The 21959-nt window shown below is 52.3% G+C and overlaps 1 protein-coding gene across 4 annotated transcripts in view; it reads right to left on the bottom strand.

Moving 5' to 3' along the window:
- dnah10 (dynein axonemal heavy chain 10) overlaps positions 1–21959 on the bottom strand; it is a 704002-nt gene that overhangs the window by 647179 nt on the left and 34864 nt on the right. For all 4 annotated transcript variants that reach the window (XM_072511049.1, XM_072511141.1, XM_072510964.1 and 1 more), the window contains exon 5: positions 14270–14385. In XM_072511049.1, the coding sequence (XP_072367150.1) occupies positions 14270–14385 (116 nt within the window). The remainder of the gene's footprint in view (positions 1–14269; positions 14386–21959) is intronic.

Here is a 21959-nt window from a genome sequence, read left to right on the forward strand (position 1 = left end):
GGTGTAGACCCGTGGAGATTTAGCAGACCTAGGAGTAAGGAGTTCTCGTTTTTCTCCTATGTCCATAAAGTCTACTCGCGAATAGACTTTTTTGTGCTGGGTAGGGCATTGATCCCGAAGGTGATGGGAACGGAGTATACGGCTATAGCCATTTCGGATCACGCTCCACACTGGGTGGACTTGGAGATAGGGGAGGAAACAGGAGGGCGCCCACCCTGGAGAATGGACATGGGACTAATGGCAGATGAGGGGGTGTGTCTAAGGGTGAGGGGGTGCATTGAAAAGTACTTGGAACTCAATGATAATGGGGAGGTCCAGGTGGGAGTGGTCTGGGAGGCGTTGAAGGCGGTGGTTAGAGGGGAGCTGATATCAATAAGGGCACATAAAGGGAAGCAGGAGAGTAAGGAACGGGAGCGGTTGCTGCAAGAACTTTTGAGGGTGGACAGACAATATGCGGAAGCACCGGAGGAGGGACTGTACAGGGAAAGGCAAAGGCTACATGTAGAATTTGACTTGCTGACTACAGGCACTGCAGAGGCACAATGGAGGAAGGCACAGGGTGTACAGTACGAATATGGGGAGAAGGCGAGCAGGTTGCTGGCACACCAATTGAGGAAAAGGGGAGCAGCGAGGGAAATAGGGGGAGTGAAGGATGAGGAGGGAGAGATGGAGCGGGGAGCGGAGAGAGTGAATGGAGTGTTCAAGACATTTTATAAAAAATTATATGAAGCTCAACCCCCGGATGGGAGGGAGAGAATGATGGGCTTCTTGGATCGGCTGGAATTTCCCAAGGTGGAAGAGCAGGAAAGGGTGGGACTGGGAGCACAGATCGAGGTAGAAGAAGTGGTGAAAAGAATTAGGAGCATGCAGGCGGGAAAGGCCCCGGGACCGGATGGATTCCCAGTCGAATTCTATAGAAAATATGTGGACTTGCTCGCCCCGGTACTGACGAGGACCTTTAATGAGGCAAGGAAAGGGGACAACTGCCCCCGACTATGTCTGAAGCAACGATATCGCTTCTCTTAAAGAAGGAAAAGGACCCGCTACAATGCGGGTCCTATAGACCTATTTCCCTCCTAAATGTAGATGCCAAGGTCCTGGCCAAGGTAATGGCAATGAGAATAGAGGAATGTGTCCCGGGGGTGGTTCACGAGGACCAAACTGGGTTTGTGAAGGGGAGACAGCTGAACACGAATATACGGAGGTTGTTAGGGGTAATGATGATGGCCCCACCAGAGGGAGAAACGGAGATAGTAGTGGCGATGGATGCCGAGAAAGCATTTGATAGAGTGGAGTGGGATTATTTGTGGGAGGTGTTGAGGAGATTTGGTTTTGGAGAGGGGTATGTTAGATGGGTGCAGCTGTTGTATAGGGCCCCAGTGGCGAGCGTGGTCACGAATGGACGGGGATCTGCATATTTTCGGCTCCATAGAGGGACAAGGCAGGGATGCCCTCTGTCCCCATTATTGTTTGCACTGGCGATTGAGCCCCTGGCGATAGCGTTGAGGGGTTCCAAGAAGTGGAGGGGAGTACTTAGGGGAGGAGAAGAACACCGGGTATCTTTGTATGCGGACGATTTGCTACTGTACGTGGCGGACCAGGCGGAGGGGATGCCAGAAATAATGCGGATACTTGGGGAGTTTGGGGATTTTTCAGGGTATAAATTGAACATGGGGAAAAGTGAGTTGTTTGTGGTGCATCCACGGGAGCAGAGTAGAGAAATAGAGGACCTACCGTTGAGGAAGGTAACAAGGGACTTTCGTTACCTGGGGATCCAGATAGCTACGAATTGGGGCACATTGCATAGGTTAAATTTAACGCGGTTGGTGGAACAGATGGAGGAGGATTTCAAGAGATGGGATATGGTATCCCTGTCACTGGCAGGGAGGGTGCAGGCGGTTAAGATGGTGGTCCTCCCGAGATTCCTCTTTGTGTTTCAGTGCCTCCCGGTGGTGATCACGAAGGCTTTTTTTTTTTAAAAGGATTGAAAAGAGCATCATAGGATTTGTGTGGGCCGGGAAGACCCCGAGAGTGAGGAAGGGATTCTTACAGCGTAGCAGGGATGGGGGGGGCTGGCACTACCGAGCCTAAGTGAGTATTATTGGGCCGCTAATATTTCAATGGTGAGTAAGTGGATGGGAGAGGAGGAGGGAGCGGCATGGAAGAGATTAGAGAGGGCGTCCTGTAGGGTGACTAGCCTACAGGCTCTGGTGACAGCCCCATTGCCGTTCTCACCGAGGAACTACACCACAAGCCCGGTGGTGGTGGCTACACTGAAGATTTAGGGACAGTGGAGACAGCATAGGGGAAAGACTGGAGCCTTGGGGGGGTCCCCGATAAGAAACAATCATAGGTTTGCCCCGGGGGGAATGGATGGGGGATATGGAATGTGGCAAAGAGCAGGAATAACGCAACTGAAAGATCTGTTTGTGGATGGGAAGTTCGCGAGTCTGGGAGCGCTGACCGAGAAATATGGGTTGCCCCAAGGGAATGCATTCAGGTATAAGCAACTGAGGGCTTTTGCGAGGCAACAGGTGAGGGAATTCCCGCAGCTCCCGACACAAGAGGTGCAGGACAGAGTGATCTCAAAGACATGGGTGGGGGATGGTAAGGTGTCAGATATATATAGGGAAATGAGGGACGAAGGGGAGACTATGGTAGATGAACTAAAAGGGAAATGGGAAGAAGAGCTGGGGGAGGAGATCGAGGAGGGGCTGTGGGCAGATGCCCTAAGCAGGGTAAACTCGTCGTCCTCGTGTGCCAGGCTAAGCCTGATTCAGTTTCAGGTATTACACAGGGCACATATGACTGGAGCACGGCTCAGTAAATTTTTTGGGGTGGAGGATAGGTGTGCGAGGTGCTCGAGAAGCCCAGCGAATCATACCCATATGTTTTGGTCATGCCCGGCACTACAGGGGTTTTGGATGGGGGTGACAAAGGTGCTTTCAAAAGTAGTGGGGGTCCGGGTCGAACCAAGCTGGGGGTTGGCTATATTTGGGGTTGCACAAGAGCCGGGAGTGCAGGAGGCGAGAGAGGCCGATGTTTTGGCCTTTGCGTCCCTAGTAGCCCGGCGCAGAATATTGCTAATGTGGAAAGAAGCCAAGCCCCCGCGGGTGGAGACCTGGATAAATGACATGGCAGGGTTTATAAAGCTAGAGCGGATTAAGTTCGTTCCAAGGGGGTCGGCTCAAGGGTTCACCAGGCGGTGGCAACCGTTCGTCGAATACCTCGCAGAAAGATAGATGGAATGGGAAAAAGAAGGCAGCAGCAGCAGCCCAGGATCGGGGGATCTGAGGCGTTCAAGGCAGACGACCCAGACCTATACAAGAAATCCAGGTCTGACCTCCGCAAAGCCATCCGGAAAGCCAAGCTAGAGTCACAGACAGACTCTCGGCGGTTGTGGCAAGGACTAAACAACATAACGGGCTACAAAGCGAAGCCGAACAGTATCTCTGGCACAGTACGAAGTCTTACAACACCAGGTTAAAGTCCAACAGGTTTGTTTCGATGTCACTAGTACCACATCACAGTATCACTGGCAGCAGCGCACCCCTCTCCGATGAACTCAATGCATTCTATGCTCGGTTCGAGCAGGTAACCAACAATCCGCTGGCGAGTGCCCCAGCAGTCCATAATTCACCCATACCCACCATCACAGCTTCCGAAGTCAGATTGGCCTTCCTGAAAGTGAACCCTCGGAAGGCGACGGGCCCAGACGGGATCCCTGGTCGTGCACTCAGAGCCTGCGCGGACCAGCTGGCAGAGGTATTCACGGACATCTTTAACCTGTTCCTACTCCACTCCGAGGTCCCCATCTGCTTCAAGAAGACCACCATCATACCGGTACCAAAGAAGAACCAGGCAACGTGCCTCAATGACTACCGACCAGTGGCCCTGACTTCAGTCGTAATGAAGTGCTTCGAGAGGTTGATCATGAAGCGCATCATCTCCATACTCCCAGAATGCCTTGATCCACTGCAATTCGCATACCGCTGCAACCAGTCCACATCAGACACCATTTCCCTGGCCCTACACTCATCCCTAGAGCATCTCGAAAACAAGGACTCCTACATTAGCCTCCTATTTATTGACTACAGCTCCGCCTTCAACACCATAATCCCAGCCAAGCTCATATCAAAGCTCCAAAACCTAGGACTTGGCTCCCCACACTGCGACTGGATCCTCGAAGTTCTGACCAACAGACCACAATCAGTAAGAATGAACAACAACACCTCCTCCACAATAGTCCTCAACACCGGCGCCCCACAAGGCTGCGTACCTGGCCCCCTACTCTACTCCCTGTACACACATGACTGCGTGGCAAAACTTGGTTCCAACTCCATCTACAAGTTTGCTGACGATACGACCATAGTGGGCCGGATCTCAAATAACGACGAGTCAGAATACAGGGGGGAGATAGAGAACCTAGTGGAGTGGTGTAGCGACAACAATCTCTCCCTCAATGGCAGCAATACTAAAGAGCAGGTAATTGACTTCAGGAAGCAACGTACTGTACACACCCGTCAGCATCAACGGGGCCGAGGTGGAGATGGTTAGCAGTTTCACATTCCTCGGGGTGCACATCTCCAAAAATCTGTCCTGGTCCACCCACGTCGACGCTACCACCAAGAAAGCACAACAGCGCCTATACTTCCTCAGGAAACTAAGGAAATTCGGCATGTCCACATTGACTCTTACCAACTTTTACAGATGCACCATAGAAAGCATCCTATCGGGCTGCATCACAGCCTGGTATGGCAACTGCTCGGCCCAGGACCGCAAGAAACTTCAGAGAGTCGTGAACACCGCCCAGTCCATCACACGAACCTGCCTCCCATCCATTGACTCCGTCTGTGGATCAGAAATTGGCTAGCTGAAAGAAGACAGAGGGTGGTGGTTGATGGGAAATGTTCAGAATGGAGTTCAGTTACAAGTGGCGTACCACAAGATTCTGTTCTGGGGCCGTTGCTGTTTGTCATTTTTATCAATGACCTAGAGGAGGGCGCAGAAGGGTGGGTGAGTAAATTTGCAGACGATACTAAAGTCGGTGGTGTTGTCGACAGTGTGGAAGGATGTAGCAGGTTACAGAGGGATATAGATAAGCTGCAGAGCTGGGCTGAGAGGTGGCAAATGGAGTTTAATGTAGAGAAGTGTGAGGTGATTCACTTTGGAAGGAATAACAGGAATGCGGAATATTTGGCTAATGGTAAAGTTCTTGGAAGTGTGGATGAGCAGAGGGATCTAGGTGTCCATGTACATAGATCCCTGAAAGTTGCCACCCAGGTTGATAGGGTTGTGAAGAAGGCCTATGGAGTGTTGGCCTTTATTGGTAGAGGGATTGAGTTCCGGAGTCAGGAGGTCATGTTGCAGCTGTACAAAACTCTGGTACGGCCGCATTTGGAGTATTGCGTCCAGTTCTGGTCACCGCATTATAGGAAGGACGTGGAGGCTTTGGAGCGGGTGCAGAGGAGATTTACCAGGATGTTGCCTGGTATGGAGGGAAAATCTTATGAGGAAAGGCTGATGGACTTGAGGTTGTTTTCGTTGGAGAGAAGAAGGTTAAGAGGAGACTTAATAGAGGCATACAAAATGATCAGGGGGTTAGATAGGGTGGACAGTGAGAGCCTTCTCCCGCGGATGGAAATGGCTGGCACGAGCGGACATAGCTTTAAACTGAGGGGTAATAGATATAGGACAGAGGTCAGAGGTAGGTTCTTTACGCAAAGAGTAGTGAGGCCGTGGAATGCCCTACCTGCAACAGTAGTGAACTCGCCAACATTGAGGGCATTTAAAAGTTTATTGGATAAACATATGGATGATAATGGCATAGTGTAGGTTAGATGGCTTTTGTTTCGGTGCAACAACGTGGGCCGAAGGGCCTGTACTGCGCTGTATCGTTCTATGTTCTATGTTCTATCTACACCTCCCGCTGCCTGGGGAAAGTGGGCAGTATAATCAAAGATCCCTCCCACCCGGCTTACTCACTCTTCCAACTTCTTCCATCGGGCAGGAGATACAGAAGTCTGAGAACACGCACGAACAGACTCAAAAACAGCTTCTTCCCCACTGTCACCAGACTCCTAAATGACCCTCTCATGGACTGATTTCATTAACACTACACCCTGTATGCTTCACCCGATGCCGGTGTTATGTAGTTACATTGTATACCTTGTGTTAACCTATTATGTATTTTCTTTTATTCCCTTTTCTTCCCATGTACTTAATGATCTGCTCGCAGAAAAATACTTTCCACTGTACCTCGGTACACGTGACAATAAACAAATCCAATCCAATGTCACATTTTTCAAGAATGTGTTGAGTTAAGAATGATCAATGTTTTAAATTCTTGTGCACACCATAACTTCATCACATGCCTAAATCAATCTCAAACAGTCTTTTAGAAAAAACAAGAGATGTAGGATGATGCGGCTTCAATAAGTCGTGCTGGGCACAGAATGTACACGAGGAACTTCAACAAAGTGCAGGCTCAGAAGGTTTTGTTTATTCATTCAAAGAATGTGGGCTCGCTGGCTAGTTCAGTGTGGTATTATCAGGTATTACAGTATCGCAGTACCCGAGAGGCTGAAGACCATTGGTTAAACCTAGGAGTTTACCATTGGCTGTTGATACGTAGCTCCGCCCTGACAGGCGGGGTATAAGAACCGGTGCCGTCCCAGCAGCCCTCATTTCTGTACCGAAGCTGCTGGGGAACAGTTCTAGTCGATTAAAGCCTTCAGTTATGAAATCACTTCGTCTATGATTGTAATTGATCGCGCATCAATTTAATCGACTAGATTTAAGCTGAAAGGATGGATCTCCGAATCAAACCGGAGTGTCTACAACTCAGCCCCCACGCGGAGTACTCGGCGGCGATATTTAAGCACTTACTGGCGTGCTTTAAAGGCTACCTCGAGACGGCCGAAGGCACCCCCTCAGGAGAACAGAAACTGCATCTCCTGCACTCAAGGGTAAGCCCTGGGATCTACACCCTCATCGAGGAGGCGGAGGACTTCGATACTGCGATCGAACTGTTAAAAGGGCATTATATCCGCCCTGTAAATCAGGTCTACGCAAGTCACCTGCTTGCAACTAGACAGCAAAGCCCCGGGGAATCGTTGGAGGAGTTCTACCGTGCGCTACTGGTGCTGGGCAGAAACTGTGGCTGCCCGCAAGTTTCGGGGAGCGAGCACACGGAACTTTTAATCCGGGATGCCGTCGTAGCAGGTATGAGCTCCTCAGAGATCCGCCAAAGTCTCTTAGGAAAAGGACGCCCTGGGGCTTAGAGAGGCACGGGCCCTGGCAGGGTCCATGGATGTTGCCTCCAGAAACGTGCAGTCCTATGCGCCCGACCGTACGACAGCACCCTGGGCTGCATGGCACCCCGCAGCGGCAGCCTCACAGACTTCTCCCCTGTTCCCGCAGGCCTGCGCCATAAGACGGCCCGCTAACTCCATCGGGCCCACTGTTTTTTCTGCGGGCAAGCGAAGCATCCCAGTAAGCACTGCCCGGCCCGCACCACCACCTGCAAAGGGTGCGGCAAGAAGGGCCATTTTGTGGGGGTCTGCCAGGCACGAGCCGTGGCCACGGTCTCCAGCGACTCCGAACCGCCGTGGCAACCCTCCCTTCGGGCCCCAGGCGGCCAGCACTCACCGCCACCCCCCTATCCTAGGGCCACGTGCGACCCACGGGCACGGCCATCTTGTCCCCCGGACACCACGCTGGACGGATGGGCGCCGCCGTTTTGTCCATCCCCGACCACTATGGGCGACCCATGGGAGACGCCATCTTGGATGGGGCCCCAGGCCCCAGCACGGCCGACTATACGCTGCCCGATCAAAACCCTCAACTGTCTCCCTGAGGGTGTGAATGTCCACGCCACTTCTGCCGTCTCAAAGTAGTGGTGCTTCCCTTGGTGTGTGACCCACAATCTCGCCGGTTGCAACATTCCAAACTGGACCTTCTTTTTGTGAAGCACCGCCTTAGCCCGATTAAAACTTGCCCTCCTTCTCGCCACCTCCGCACTCCAATCCTGGTATACGCGGATCACCGCGTTCTCCCACCTACAGCTCCGAGTTTTCCTCGCCCATTTGAGGACCGTCTCTCTGTCATTATAGCGGAGAAACCTCACCACTATAGCTCGGGGTATTTCTCCAGCCTTCGGTCTTTATGCCAGAACTCGATAAGCTCCCTCCACCTCCAAAGGGCCCGTCGGGGCCTCCGATCCCATTGGCGAGTGAAGCATCGTGCTCACATATGTCCCGACCTACGCCCCTTCGGGAAGACCCAGAACCCTTAGATTCTTCCTCCTCGAATTATTCTCCAGTACTTCCAACCTTTCCACACACCTTTTGTGCTGCGCCTCGTGCGTCTCTGCCTTCACCACCAGGCCCTGTATTTCATCTTCGTTTTCGGCAGCCTTTGCCTTCACGACCCGAAGCTCCAGCTCTTGGGTCCTCTGCTCCTCCTTTAGCCCTTCAATCGCCTGTAATATCGGGGCCAACAGCTCCTTCTTCAGCTCCTTTTTCAGCTCTTCCACACAGCGCCGCAAGAACTCTTGTTGGTCCGGGCCCCATAACAGGCGGCCACCTTCCGACGCCATCTTGCTTTGAGCTTCTCTTCCTTGCCGCTGCTCCAGAGGATCCTCCGCAATCCGGCCGCTATCCTCTCCCTTATCCATGCGTGTCCGGGGGGATTCCCTTCTGGTTTACCGCACAGTGTTTTTGGCCGTTTAAATTGCCGTTGGGGCTCCCATTAAGAGCCCAAAAGTCTGTTCCAACGGGAGCTGCCGAAACGTGCGACTTAGCTGGTCATCGCCGCACCCGGAAGTCGTGAGGGGGTGTATCGAAAGGTACTTGGAGGCCAACGACAACGGGGAGGTGCGGATGGGGGTGGTATGGGAGGCGTTGAAGGTGGTGATCAGGGGAGAGCTAATCTCCATTAGGGCTCATAGGGAGAAGACAGAGGGTATGGAAAGGGAAACGTTAGTGGGGGAGATTTTGAGAGTGGACAGGAGATACGCAGAGGCCCCGGAGGAAAGATTACTTGGGGAAAGACGACGGCTCCAGACGGAGTTTGACCTGTTGACCACAGGGAAGGCGGAGGCACAGTGGAGGAAAGCACAGGGGGCGACCTACGAGTATGGGGAAAAGGCTAGTCGGATGCTGGCACACCAGCTCCGTAAGAGGATGGCAGCGAGGGAAATAGGGGGAGTCAAAGATGGAAGGGGAGCCACGGTTCGGAGTGCGACGAAAATAAACAAGGTATTTAAGGCCTTTTATGAAGAGCTGTACAGATCCCAGCCCCCAGCGGGGGAAGAGGGGATGAGACGATTCCTAGATCACCTGAGATTCCCGAGGGTGGAGGAGCAAGAGGTGGCTGGTTTGGGGGCACCAATTGGGTTGGAGGAGCTGAGCAAGGGTTTGGGGAGCATGCAGGCGGGGAAGGCCCCGGGACCGGACGGATTCCCGGTGGAGTTCTACAGGAAGTACGTAGACCTGTTGGCCCCGCTACTGGTGAGGACCTTTAATGAGGCAAGAGAGGAGGGGACCCTGCCCCCGACAATGTCGGAAGCGACAATTTCTTTGATCCTAAAGCGGGACAAGGACCCACTGCAATGTGGATCGTACAGGCCGATCTCGCTCCTCAATGTGGATGCAAAGTTGCTGGCAAAAGTGCTGGCCACGAGGATCGAGGACTGTGTCCCGGGGGTAATCCACGAGGACCAGACGGGATTTGTAAAGGGCAGGCAACTAAGGAGCGATTGAATAAACGAGGAGCGATTGAATAAACTCGGTTTGTTCTCACTGGAACGAAGGAGGTTGAGGGGAGACCTGATAGAAGTATATAAAATTATGAGGGGCATAGACAGAGTGGATAGTCAGAGGCTTTTCCCCAGGGTAGAGGGGTCAATTACTAGGGGGCATAGGTTTAAGGTGAGAGGGGCAAGGTTTAGAGTAGATGTACGTGGCAAGTTTTTTACGCAGAGGGTAATGGGTGCCTGGAACTCGCTACCGGAGGAGGTAGTGGAAGCAGGGACGATAGGGACATTTAAGGGGCATCTTGACAAATATATGAATAGGATGGGAATAGAAGGATATGGACCCAGGAAGTGTAGAAGATTGTAGTTTAGTCGGGCAGCATGGTCGGCACGGGCTTGGAGGGCCGAAGGGCCTGTTCCTGTGCTGTACATTTCTTTGTTCTTTGTTCTTTGTAAACACCAATGTGCGGCGGCTCTTAAACGTGATAATGGTGCCATTGGAGGAGGGAGAGGCGGAGATAGTGGCAGCTATGGACGTGAAGAAGGCCTTTGACCGAGTAGAGTGGGAGTACCTCTGGGAGGTGCTGCGTAGGTTTGGGTTCGGGGGAGGGTTTATCAGTTGGGTTAAGCTCCTTTACAGAGCCCCGATGGCGAGTGTAGTGACGAACCGGCGGAGGTCGGAGTACTTTCGACTGTACCGAGGGACGAGGCAGGGGTGCTGTCTCCCCCCTGTTGTTCGCATTGGGGATCGAACCATTGGCCATGTCATTGAGGGAGTCTAATAAATGGAGGGGGGTGGTCCGAGGGGGAGAAGAGCATCGGGTGTCGCTGTATGCGGATGACCTGTGCTGTACTTGGTGGATCCAGTGGAGGGGATGGTGGAGGTCATGCAGACTCTAAGGGAGTTTGGGGAGTTTTCGGGCTATAAGCTCAATGTAGGGAAGAGTGAGCTCTTTGTATTAAAGGCGGGGGACCAAGAAAGAGGGATAGGGGACCTACCGCTGAGGAGGGCGGAGGGGAGCTTTCGGTATCTGGGGATCCAGATAGCCAGGAGTTGGGGGACCCTACATAAATTGAATCTGACGAGGTTGGTGGAGCAAATGGAGGAGGATTTCAAAAGATGGGACATGCTACCGCTCTCGCTGGCGGGTAGAGTGCAGTCGGTCAAAATGGTAGTCCTTCCAAGGTTTCTGTTTGTGTTTCAGTGCCTTCCCATCGTGATCACTAAGGCCTTTTTTAAGAGAGTAGGCAGGAGTATTACGGGGTTTGTGTGGGCGAATAAGACCCCGAGAGTAAGGAGAGGGTTCCTGGAACGCAGTAGGGACCGAGGAGGGTTGGCGCTGCCAAACCTGGGGAGCTACTACTGGCCAGCAAATGTGGCGATGATCCGCAAGTGGGTTATGGAGGGAGAGGGGGCAGCATGGAAGAGGATGGAGAAGGCGTCCTGTAAAGGAACGAGCCTGGGGGCGTTGGTGACGGCACCGCTGCCGCTCTCGCCGACAAAGTATACCACGAGCCCGGTGGTGGCGGCAACGCTAAGGATCTGGGGCCAGTGGAGACGGCACCGGGGTGCAATGGGAGCATCGGTGTGGTCCCTGATCAGGGGTAACCACCGGTTTGTCCCGGGGAAGATGGACGGGGGGTTCCAGAGCTGGCATCGGGCGGGGATTGGAAGAATGGGGGACCGGTTCATCGACGGGACGTTTGCGAGCCTAGGGGCACTGGAGGAGGAGTTCGAGTTACCCCCGGGAAATGCCTTTAGATGATTGCAGGTGAGGGCTTTTGTGAGGCGACAGGTGAGGGAATTCCCGTTGCTCCCGGCACAAGAAGTCCAAGATAGGGTGATCTCGGGTGTATGGGTTGGGGAGGGCAAGGTGTCGGAAATACACCAGGAGTTGAAAGAAGAGGTGATTTTCCTACAGGAGATGCACCTAGGGTGAAAGGTCAGGTGAGCATGGTGACGTCATGGTGGCCTCAAGGCGCCCTGGACCCAGGTTTGAACCCGGCCCTGTGTCACTGTCTGTGCGGTGTTTGCACATTCTCCCTGTGGGTGTGCATCTTTTGTATGTATCCCCTGTGGCAAGTGTACGTACATATGAGATGTGTTCACCAAGGTTTGGACTGCACAGGAGAACGAGGCAGAGGTGGCCCATCGGGGGTCTGTGGAGTGGCAGGGTATTGTGAGGAGGAGCAGGGAGCACTGGGAGTCGTTGTATGCGGACAACCTGCTGCTGTTTGTGTCGGACCCACTGGAGAACCTGGGTAGGATCATCGGATTATTGGAGACGGTTGGGGCCTTCTACGGGTATAAGCCAAATGTCGGGAAGAGTGAGGTGCTTCCGGTGAATGGTGTGTGTGTTGGGGGGGGGGGGGGTAGTAAACATTGTACAATTTGGGGATTTTGTGGAGTATTTTATTTGTTGCTCGTTTCACATGTTTGAAATAAAGTACAATTTGAAAAAGGAAGCATGGGCAGAATCATGAGCTTACTGGAGAGGTCTGGGGCCTTCTTAGGCTATAAATTGAATGTAGGGAAAAGCGAGCTGTTCCTGGTAAAAGCAGGGGCAGGGGTGAAACTGGGGGCACTGTCATTTAAGGAGCCAAGGGAGCGGTTCCAGTACCTGGGGATTCAGGTAATGCATGAGTGAGCCACAATGCATCGGTGTAATTTGATGGGTTGGAAGATAAGGTTAAGGGGGAACCGTAAACAGTGGGATGCGCTGCACCTGACATTGGCGGGGAGGGTGCAGGTGGTGAAGATGAACATACTGCCAAGATTCCGGTTTGTGCTTCAGTCCCCCCCGATTTTCCTTCACAAGGTCCTTTCTCGGAGGGTAGATGCATTAATCTCGGAATGTGTGGGCAAGGAAGAGGCAGGAAGGGGGGCTGGCATCCCAAATTAGTTGCATTACTATTGGGAAGCGAATGTGGAGAGGGTGAGATGATTGGGAGGGGGCAGATTGGGTCAGGTATCATAGTTTTACACCGGGGGGGGGGGGGGGGGGGTGAGTTTAGATATTGACAGGTGCGGGACTTTGCGCGCAAGGAGCTGCCTTTGTTCCCTCAGGTGTCGGAATATACGCTTTTGGAGAAAACGTTGCTCCCGGATGAGGGGGGATGGCAGGATTGGGGATTTGTGGGTGTTTGGGGGAGCAGGACACAACCTTAGTGAAAAGGATCAAGTGGAAATGAGAGGAGGAGTTGGGGAGGGAGATAGGATGGTGACTGTGGTGCCAAGTAATGCGGCGAGTGAACTCAACCTGCTCCTGCACAAGGGTGAGTCTGACACAATTTAAGGTGGTGCACAGGGTGGTGCACAGGGTGCAAACGAGGCGGCTCGGATGAGCGTTCTTTTTTAAAAAGAGGTGCCGGAGTTATGGGAGGGGGCCGGAGAACTATGCCCAGACTTTCATGTTCTGGAGTGTGAGTAGTTGGAGAAATTTTCGGAGGCAGTGTTCGGGAACTTATTGAGGAAAGTAGGGTTGAGATGACGTTGGATCCGATGGGGGCGATCTTTGGGGTGTCAGAGGTGCAGGAGGTGAAAGGGGGCTGAAGTTGTTGCCTTTGCCTCTGATACTTTTAAATTGCAGGTCGGCCACACACCCCAGGGTTGCGGCATGGTTGGAGAACATGTACAAGTTTCTCAGGTTGGATAAAATCAAATTTGCCCTAAAGGGGTCACAGGAGGTCTTTGAGGTACAGTACACGGATATATCTGAGGAGATGTTTGTCGTGGGTGAGGGGGGAGAAGGGGAGGAGTAAATGGGGGAAAATGTATAAACTGTATACTCTGCTGGATGTTAAGGTTGTGTTATTACGGTGGATATGTTTTGAATTAAATATCTTTGAAAAACATTTTTTTAGTGATTCAATTGTTTAATAGGCAAGTGTCCTCAACCCAACCATATCCAGATGCTTCATCCATGTCCTTCCTTCCATCAGAAGGTCAGAAGTGGGGACATTCACTCATGATTGCACAATTTTAGCACCATTCACAAGTGCTCAGACACTGAAGCAGTCCATATCCAAATGCAGAAATATCTGGGCCACATCCAGGCCTTGGCTGACATGGGGAAAATAACAGTCGTGCCACACAAGTGCCAGGCAATCTCCATCTCCAACAAGATAGAATCTAACCATCACCCCTTGACATTCATATTACCATCACTGAATCCCTCACTATCAGCATCTTGAAGTTATCATTGGCCAGAATCTGAACTGGACGTGCCATATAAATACTGTGGCTACAAGGTCAAAGGCTACGAATCCTGTGGTGAATAACTCACCTCTTTATTCCCCAAAGCTGTCCACCATTTCAATGCACAAGTCAGGAGCGTGTACCATCGACAACATGCACTGCAGGAACCCACCAAGGCTCCTCCCTCCCAAACGTCACAGTGCGTTTACCTACACCACATGTACTGCAGCAGCTCAAAACGACCGCTCACCACCACCACCTTTCTGTAACAATATTGCTCCAGTACGTCCCATTTAGGGATTTTATTTTCTTACCTGTGTTAATATTTGATGTAACATCAACAAAGAGTGTCCATTCATCATGCCAAACTCCAACATTTTGGGCATCAGTAAATTAGTCTCGTTCATGTCATTGGGCTCGGTAATGGTTTCTATAGAAATAATCAGAGACAATATTAGATTCCATTAGGGAGAATTATTTTATTATAACTCATTAGCAATCAGATTTGGCACCGATTTAATTTCCTGCTGGCGTGACACAGATTGGGCAGCCTGACTGGGTGCCAGTGGGCAGCTGCTTTAATCAGCATTTCTACAATAGTGTTGCGCTGCACCTGATGTGCTGTACATCGCTCTGCCGGGGCAGACCGCTTCCTGCCTCCATCTCCATTCCGAGCTGGTCTTCATAGACAGCACCGTGCTACAGGACTCATGAACCCTCCTGTTTTACCGATCAGATCAGCACTGCGCCGAGGGTTGGGGAGTACAGAGGTCTCCTCCCCCTCTGCTGCCACACACCAGTGTCTATCTGGACAGGACTGTGCCACGGATTCATACATCCACCACAACAAAGGTGCAAAGCTCTACCAGGGGTGAAGTGCGAGGTAAGTCAAGGGGTAGGAGGATGTGGTCTCAGACATAGGGGGGCAATGTGGAAGGAGAGCTGTGCAGGGCAGGGGGTGGGGAAGGGTTCACAATATCAGAGAGGGGTAAGGAGGCGAATGAGGATGATGAACAATGGAAGGCAGAGGGAGGGAAGCTGGACCCCGGCAAGGCGACATGAAAAGCTCACAAACAAGACGGTCAAAGGGATACCAAATAGTTTAATAATAATAATCTTTATTATCACAAGTAGGCTTACATTAACACTGCAATGAAGTTACTGTGAAACGTTCCTAGTCGCCGTATTCCGGCGCCTGTTTGGGTACACTGAGGGAGAATTCAGAATGTCCAAATTTACTGGAAGAGGATGTACAAAGTCTCCAGAGGCAGTGGACATGGGTCCAGGTGGGGCATGGCGATGAGATGTTTTTTTAAAAATATTTTTTTATTCAAGTTTTGCAAAGTTTTTCATAATAAATAGTAATAATCCTAACACAGCAAAATAGAGTGAACATTAACATAGTGCAAAAAGAGAATATACAATAGCAATTGACTAGAGGTGACCCCACGCGCCTCAGTCTTCCCACACCCTCCCAATGGAGCACTCCCCCCCCCCCCCCCCCCCCCACTCCCCTACGGGTCGCTGCTGCTGACGTTTCAATTTTCCCTGAGAAGCCATCGGACGGTATTATGCCCCCGCTCAACAGCAGCAGCACTGTACACTTGGCAAAACTATTTACACACATAAGCAGGCATCTGTTCGTGGTGTTGTCGTCCCTTGCTTCTTCCAGACGGAGTTCGCTGCCGTTGTCGTCTCGTTCCGCTTCTGCGCACTTCCACTTCTGCGGCCCTCCCATCTTCCCCATTTTCTCTGTTCCTGTGTGGACGTTAAGTTTGTTAACGTTTCCCTGCCTCCCCCCTCCCCCTCCCCTCCCTGGCTCTCCTCTATTGTTCCATCTCTTCCCTCTATCCCCCCTGTCCCCGCTCCTGCCTGCCCCCCCCCCCCCCCCGTGGTTCGCCTTTCCTTCCTCTTGGATTTAGCTGTCCCCGTCGCTCCCTCTCCCGGTCTATCTCTCCCTCTCATGCTTTGGCTACTCTCCCCTGTTTCTTGGCTACCTGGCTATTCTTCTGCTTGTTTGTTGGCCACAAACAGGTCCCGGAACAATTGGGTGAATGGCTCCCACGTTCTGTGGAAGCCGCCGTCTGACCCTCGGATGGCGAATTTGATTTTCTCCATGTGGAGAGATTCCGAGAGGTCGGTCAGCCAGTCCGCAGCTTTGGGCGGTGCTGCTGACCGCCAGCCAGTCTGCAGCTTCGGGTGGTGCTGCTGACCGCCTGCCAGTCTGCAGCTTTGGGCGGTGCTGCTGACCGCCAGCCAGTCTGCAGCTTCGGGTGGTGCTGCTGACCGCCTGCCAGTCTGCAGCTTTGGGTGGTGCTGCTGACCGCCAGCCAGTCTGCAGCTTTGGGTGGTGCTGCTGACCGCCAGCCAGTCTGCAGCTTTGGGTGGTGCTGCTGACCGCCAGCCAGTCCGCAGCTTTGGGCTTTGGGCGGTGCCGCTGACCGCCAGCCAGTCTGCAGCTTTGGGCTTTGGGCGGTGCCGCTGACCACCAGCCGAACAAGATTCTATGGCGGGCGATCAGGGAGGCAAAGGCAAGGGCATACGCCCTCCTCCCAGGAATAGATCTGGCTGGTCTGAAACCGCGAAGATCGCCACTTTCGGGCATGGCTCCACCCTCACCCCCACCACCTTGGACATTGCCTCGAAGAAGGCTGTCCAGTACTCCAAAAGTCTGGGGCAGGACCAAAACATGTGGGCGAGGTTGGCTGGGCCTCCTTGGCACCGCTCACATCTGTCCTCCACCTCCGGGAAGAACCTACTCATACGGGTTCTTGTTAAGTGGGCTCTCTGTACCACTTTTAGTTGCGTCAGGCTGAGCCTTGCGCACGTGGAGGTGGAGTTGACCCCGTGCAGTGCCTTGCTCCAGAGTCCCCACCCTATTTCAATCCCCAGGTCCTCCTTCCACTTCATTCTTGTTGCGTTCAATACGGTGTCGGCCCCTTCTACCAGTCGGTCATACATGTCACTACAGTTTCCTTTATCTAGGATGCTTGTGTCCAGTAACTCTTCCAGTAATGTCTGTCGTGGCGGTTGTGGGTAAGTCCCTGTCTCCTTTCGCAGGAAGTTTCTTAGTTGCAGATACCTTAGCTCGTTCCCCCTGGCTAGCTGGAATTTCTCTGTCAATTCATCCAGTGTTGCGATCCTGCCGTCCGTGTGTAGGTCCATGACTGTCAGTGTCCTTCTGTCCTGTCCCCACCTTTTGAAGGTGGCGTCAGTCAGCGCTGGCATGAACCTATGGTTATTGCAGATGGGAGCTTTCCCCGACATTCTGGTCAGGCCAAATTGTTGCCGTAGTTGGTTCCAGGACTGGAGGGTGGCTATTACCACCGGGCTGCTGGAGTGTTTTTTGGGTGGGGATGGGAGTGCCGCCGTGGCGAGGACCCAGAGGGAGGTCCCCATGCAAGAGGCCACCCTCAACCAAGCGGGCAGGCCCGTGGCCTTCTTCTCCCGTACCCTCCATGCTTCCGAAATTCGCCATTCCTCGGTCGAAAAAGAGGTACAAGCCATAGGAGAAGCTGTGCGACATTGGCGGCATTACCTGGCCGGCAGGAGATTCACTCTCCTCACGGACCAACGGTCGGTCACTTTCATGTTCGATAATGCACAGCGGGGCAAGATTAAAAACGACAAGATCTTGCGGTGGAGGATAGAACTCTCCACCTTCAATTACGAGATCTTGTACCGTCCGGGGAAGCGAAACGAGCCTCCTGATGCCCTGTCCCGCGGCACTTGTGCCACAGCACAAGTGGACCACCTCCGAGCCCTCCTCGAGGAACTCTGCCACCAGGGGGTCACTCGTTTCTTCCACTTCATCAAGACCCGCAATCTGCCCTACTCCATCAAGGAGGTCAGGACAGTCACCAGGGACTGCCAAATCTGCGCAGAGTGCAAACCGCACTTCTACCGGCCAGAGAGGGCACACCTGATAAAGGCTTCCCGTCCCTTTGAACGCCTCAGAATGGACTTCAAAGGCCCCCTCCCCTCCACCGACTGCAACACGTACTTCCTTAACGTGATTGACGAATACTCCCGGTTCCCATTCGCCATCCCCTGCCCCGACATGACCACAACCACCGTCATCAAGGCCCTCCAGGGTATCTTTACACTGTTTGGTTTCCCCGCGTACATACACAGTGATAGGGGGTCCTCCTTTATGAGTGACGAACTGCATCAATTCCTGCTCAGCAAGGGCATCGCCTCGAGCAGGACGACCAGTTACAACCCCCGGGGAATCGGGCAGGTGGAGAGGGAGAACGGAACGGTCTGGAAGACTGTTCTGCTGGCCCTACGGTCCAGGAATCTCCCAGTCTCCCGCTGGCAAGAAGTCCTCCCGGTGGCCCTCCACTCCATCCGGTCACTGCTTTGTACAACTACCAATCATGAACGTCTCCTTGTTTTCCCCAGGAAGTCCTCCTCCGGGACCACGCTCCCAACCTGGCTAGCGACACCCGGACCCATCCTGCTTCGGAAGCACGTGCGGGCGCACAAGTCGGACCCGTTGGTCGAGAGGGTCCACCTGCTGCACGCTAACCCCCAGTACGCCTACGTGGCGTTCCCTGACGGCCGGCAAGATACGGTCTCCCTACGGGACCTGGCGCCCGCCGGAACCCCACGCGCACCCAAACCATTCCCCTCCCCCCACAGCACCTCACTGGAGGGTCAGTACTCCCGCCGCTCCTGCCTAGGCCCACCCACCCACCGACGCCCCCTACAGGCACCCCCCGCCCCCGTGTCAACCGTTTGCGCCAACAGCGCCGCCTAGGGGTGACGAAGCTGCCAGGGAGGCCGAAACCACGCTCACGAAGTCGCAACCACCTGGACCCCCACCAGAATCACCACCGAAGCCCAGACGATCCAGAAGGATGACCAGGCCACCCGATCGACTGATTGCTTCGCTGTGACTTTAACTGTGAACGAACACTTTGTAAATATTCTCGACAGCCCTGTAAGGAGGTATCACGGTACCTCCATATCTGATCATACCATGTTAAAGGCGACTGTTACCACTGGCCACCACCCCCGCCGGACTCTTTTTTAACAGGGGGTGAATGTGGTATTATCAGGTATTGCGGTTCCTAAGAGGCTGATGACCATTGGTTAAACGCAGGAGTTTACCATTGGCTGTTGATACGTAGCTCCGCCCTGACAGGTGAAGTATAAGAACCGGTGCCGTCCCAGCAGCCTTCACTTTCTGTACCGAAGCTGCTGGGGAACAAGTTCTAGTCGATTAAAGCCTTCAGTTATGGAACCACTTCGTCTTGAGTGTAATTGATCGCGCATCACACAGTCTTCTAACCTTTTAGCTAGGATTCTGGCCAGTATTTTGGTGTCTGCATTCAGCAGTGAGATGGGTCTGTATGACCCATATTCCGTTGGGTCTTTGTCTTTCTCAGGTATTAGCGAGATTGATGCCTGTGCTAGCGTGGGCAGTAGTGTGCCCCTCGCTAGCGAGTCTGTGAACATCTCCCGCAGGTGCGGGGCCAGTGCTGTCGCAAAGTTTTTGCAGAAGTCCGCTGGGAACCAGTTGGGTCCCGGCGCCTTCCCCGCCTGCATGTAGCTAATGCTGTCCATGATCTCTCCCAGTGCTAGTTCCAAGCCCTGTTTTTTGCCCTCCCCCACGACTGGAATGTCCAGTCCATCAAGGAACAGTTTCATCCCAGACTCCCCCATTGGGGGCTCTGAGGTGTACAGCCCTTGGTAGAAGGCCTTGAAGGTTTTGTTGATCTTTTCTGGTTCTGTTTCTAGCGTGCCTCTGGTATCCCTGATTTGTGCAATTTCTCTGGTGGCTGCCTGCTTTCTCAGCTGGTGTGCCAGCAGGCGGCTGGCTTTGTCTCCGTGTTCGTATAGGGTCCCACGTGCCTGGTGGAGTTGGTGCACTGCTTTCCTAGTGGAGAGCAGGTCAAAGTTCCTTTGTAGCTCTTTCCTCTCCCCCAGGAGCTCTACGGTTGGGGCCTTGGAGTATTTACGGTCTACCTCCAGTATGGAGTCGACCAGCTGCTGCCTCGCCATCCTTTCCTCCCTATCTCTTCGCGCTTTGAAAGCGATGATTTCCCCTCTTAGTACGGCCGTTAGTGCTTCCCAGAACGTGGAGGGTGAGACCTCCCCGTTCTGGTTGTTCTCTGTGTATTCTGCAATGGCCCGTGATAACCTTTTGTTGACAAAGGAAGTCAGGGAATGCATCAAAGCAAAAGAGAAAGCCTATAATGTGGCAAAGAGTAGTGGGAAGTCAGAAGATTGGGAAGGCTACAAAAACAAACAGAGCATAACAAAGAGAGAGATAAGGAAAGAGAGGATCAAATTTGAAGGTAGGCTAGGCAGTAACATCAGGAATGATAGTAAAAGCTTCTTTAAATACATTAAAAACAAACGGGAAGCAAAAGTAGACATTGGGCCGCTCCAAAATGACGCTGGTAATCTAGTGATGGGAGACAAGGAAATAGCTGAGGAACTAAATAAGTACTTTGCGTCAGTCTTCACAGTAGAAGACATGAGTAATATCCCAATAATTCAGAAGAGTCCAGGGGCAGAGTTGAATATGGTAGCCATCACAAAGGAGAAAGTGCTAGAGAAACTAAGAGGTCTAAAAATTGATAAATCTCTGTGCCCAGATGGGCTACATCCTAGAGTTCTATAGGAGATAGCTGAAGAAATAGTGGAGGCGTTAGTTATGATCTTTCAAAAGTCACTGGAGTCAGGGAAAGTCCCAGAGGATTGGAAAATCACTGTTGTAAACCCCCTGTTCAAGAAGGGAACAAGAAAATGATGGAAAATTATAGGCCAATTAGCCTAACCTCGGTTGTTGACAAGATTCTAGAATCCATCGTTAAGGATGAGATTTCTAAATTCTTGGAAGTGCAGGGTGGATTAGGGCAAGTCAGCATGGATTTAGTAAGGGGAGGTCGTGCCTGACAAACCTGTTAGAGTTCTTTGAAGAGATAACAAATAGGTTAGACCAAGGAGAGCCAATGGATGTTATCTATCTTGACTTCCAAAAGGCCTTTGATAAGGTGCCTCACGGGAGACTGCTGAGTAAAATAAGGGCCCATGGTATTCGAGGCAAGGTACTAACATGGATTGACGATTGGCTGTCAGGCAGAGAGTTGGGATAAAAGGTTCTTTTTCGGAATGGCATCCGGTGATGAGTGGTGTCCCGCAGGTTCAGTGTTGGGGCCACAGCTGTTCTCTTTATATATTAACGATCTAGATGACGGGACTGGGGGCATTCTGGCTAAGTTTGCCGATGATACAAAGATAGGTGGAGGGGCAGGTAGTATTGAGGAGGTGGGGAGGCTACAGAAAGATTCAGACAGTTTAGGAGAGTGGTCCAAGAAATGGCTGATGAAATTCTACGTGGGCAAGTGCGAGGTCTTGCACTTTGGAAAAAAAGAATAGAGGCATGGACTATTTTCTAAACAGTGACAAAATTCATAATGCTGAAGTGCAAAGGGACTTGGGAGTCCTAGTCCAGGATTCTCTAAAGGGAAACTTGCAGGTCGAGTCCGTAATTAAGAAAGCAAATGCAATGTTGTCATTCATCTCAAGAGGCTTGGAATATAAAAGCAGGGATGTACTTCTGAAGCTTTATAAAGCATTAGTTAGGCCCCATTTAGAATACTGTGAGCAATTTTGGGCCCCACACCTCAGGAAGGACATACTGGCACTGGAGCGGGTCCAGCGGAGATTCACACGGATGATCCCAGGAATGGTAGGCCTAACATTCGATGAACGTCTGGGATCCTGGGATTATATTCATTGGAGTTTAGGAGGTTGAGGGGAGATCTAATAGAAACTTACAAGATAATGAATGGCTTAGATAGGGTGGATGCAGGGAAGTTGTTTCCATTAGCAGGGGAGACTAGGACCCGGGGGCACAGGGAGTCACTTTAGAACAGAGATGATGAGAAATTCATTGTCACAGAGGGCGGATAGGCCAGGACGTTGAGTGTCTTTAAGACAGAAGTTGATAGATTCTTGATTTCTCGAGGAATTAAGGGCTATGGAGAG

Source organism: Scyliorhinus torazame, chromosome 1, assembly GCF_047496885.1.
Source record: "Scyliorhinus torazame isolate Kashiwa2021f chromosome 1, sScyTor2.1, whole genome shotgun sequence".
Taxonomy (NCBI): domain Eukaryota; kingdom Metazoa; phylum Chordata; class Chondrichthyes; order Carcharhiniformes; family Scyliorhinidae; genus Scyliorhinus; species Scyliorhinus torazame.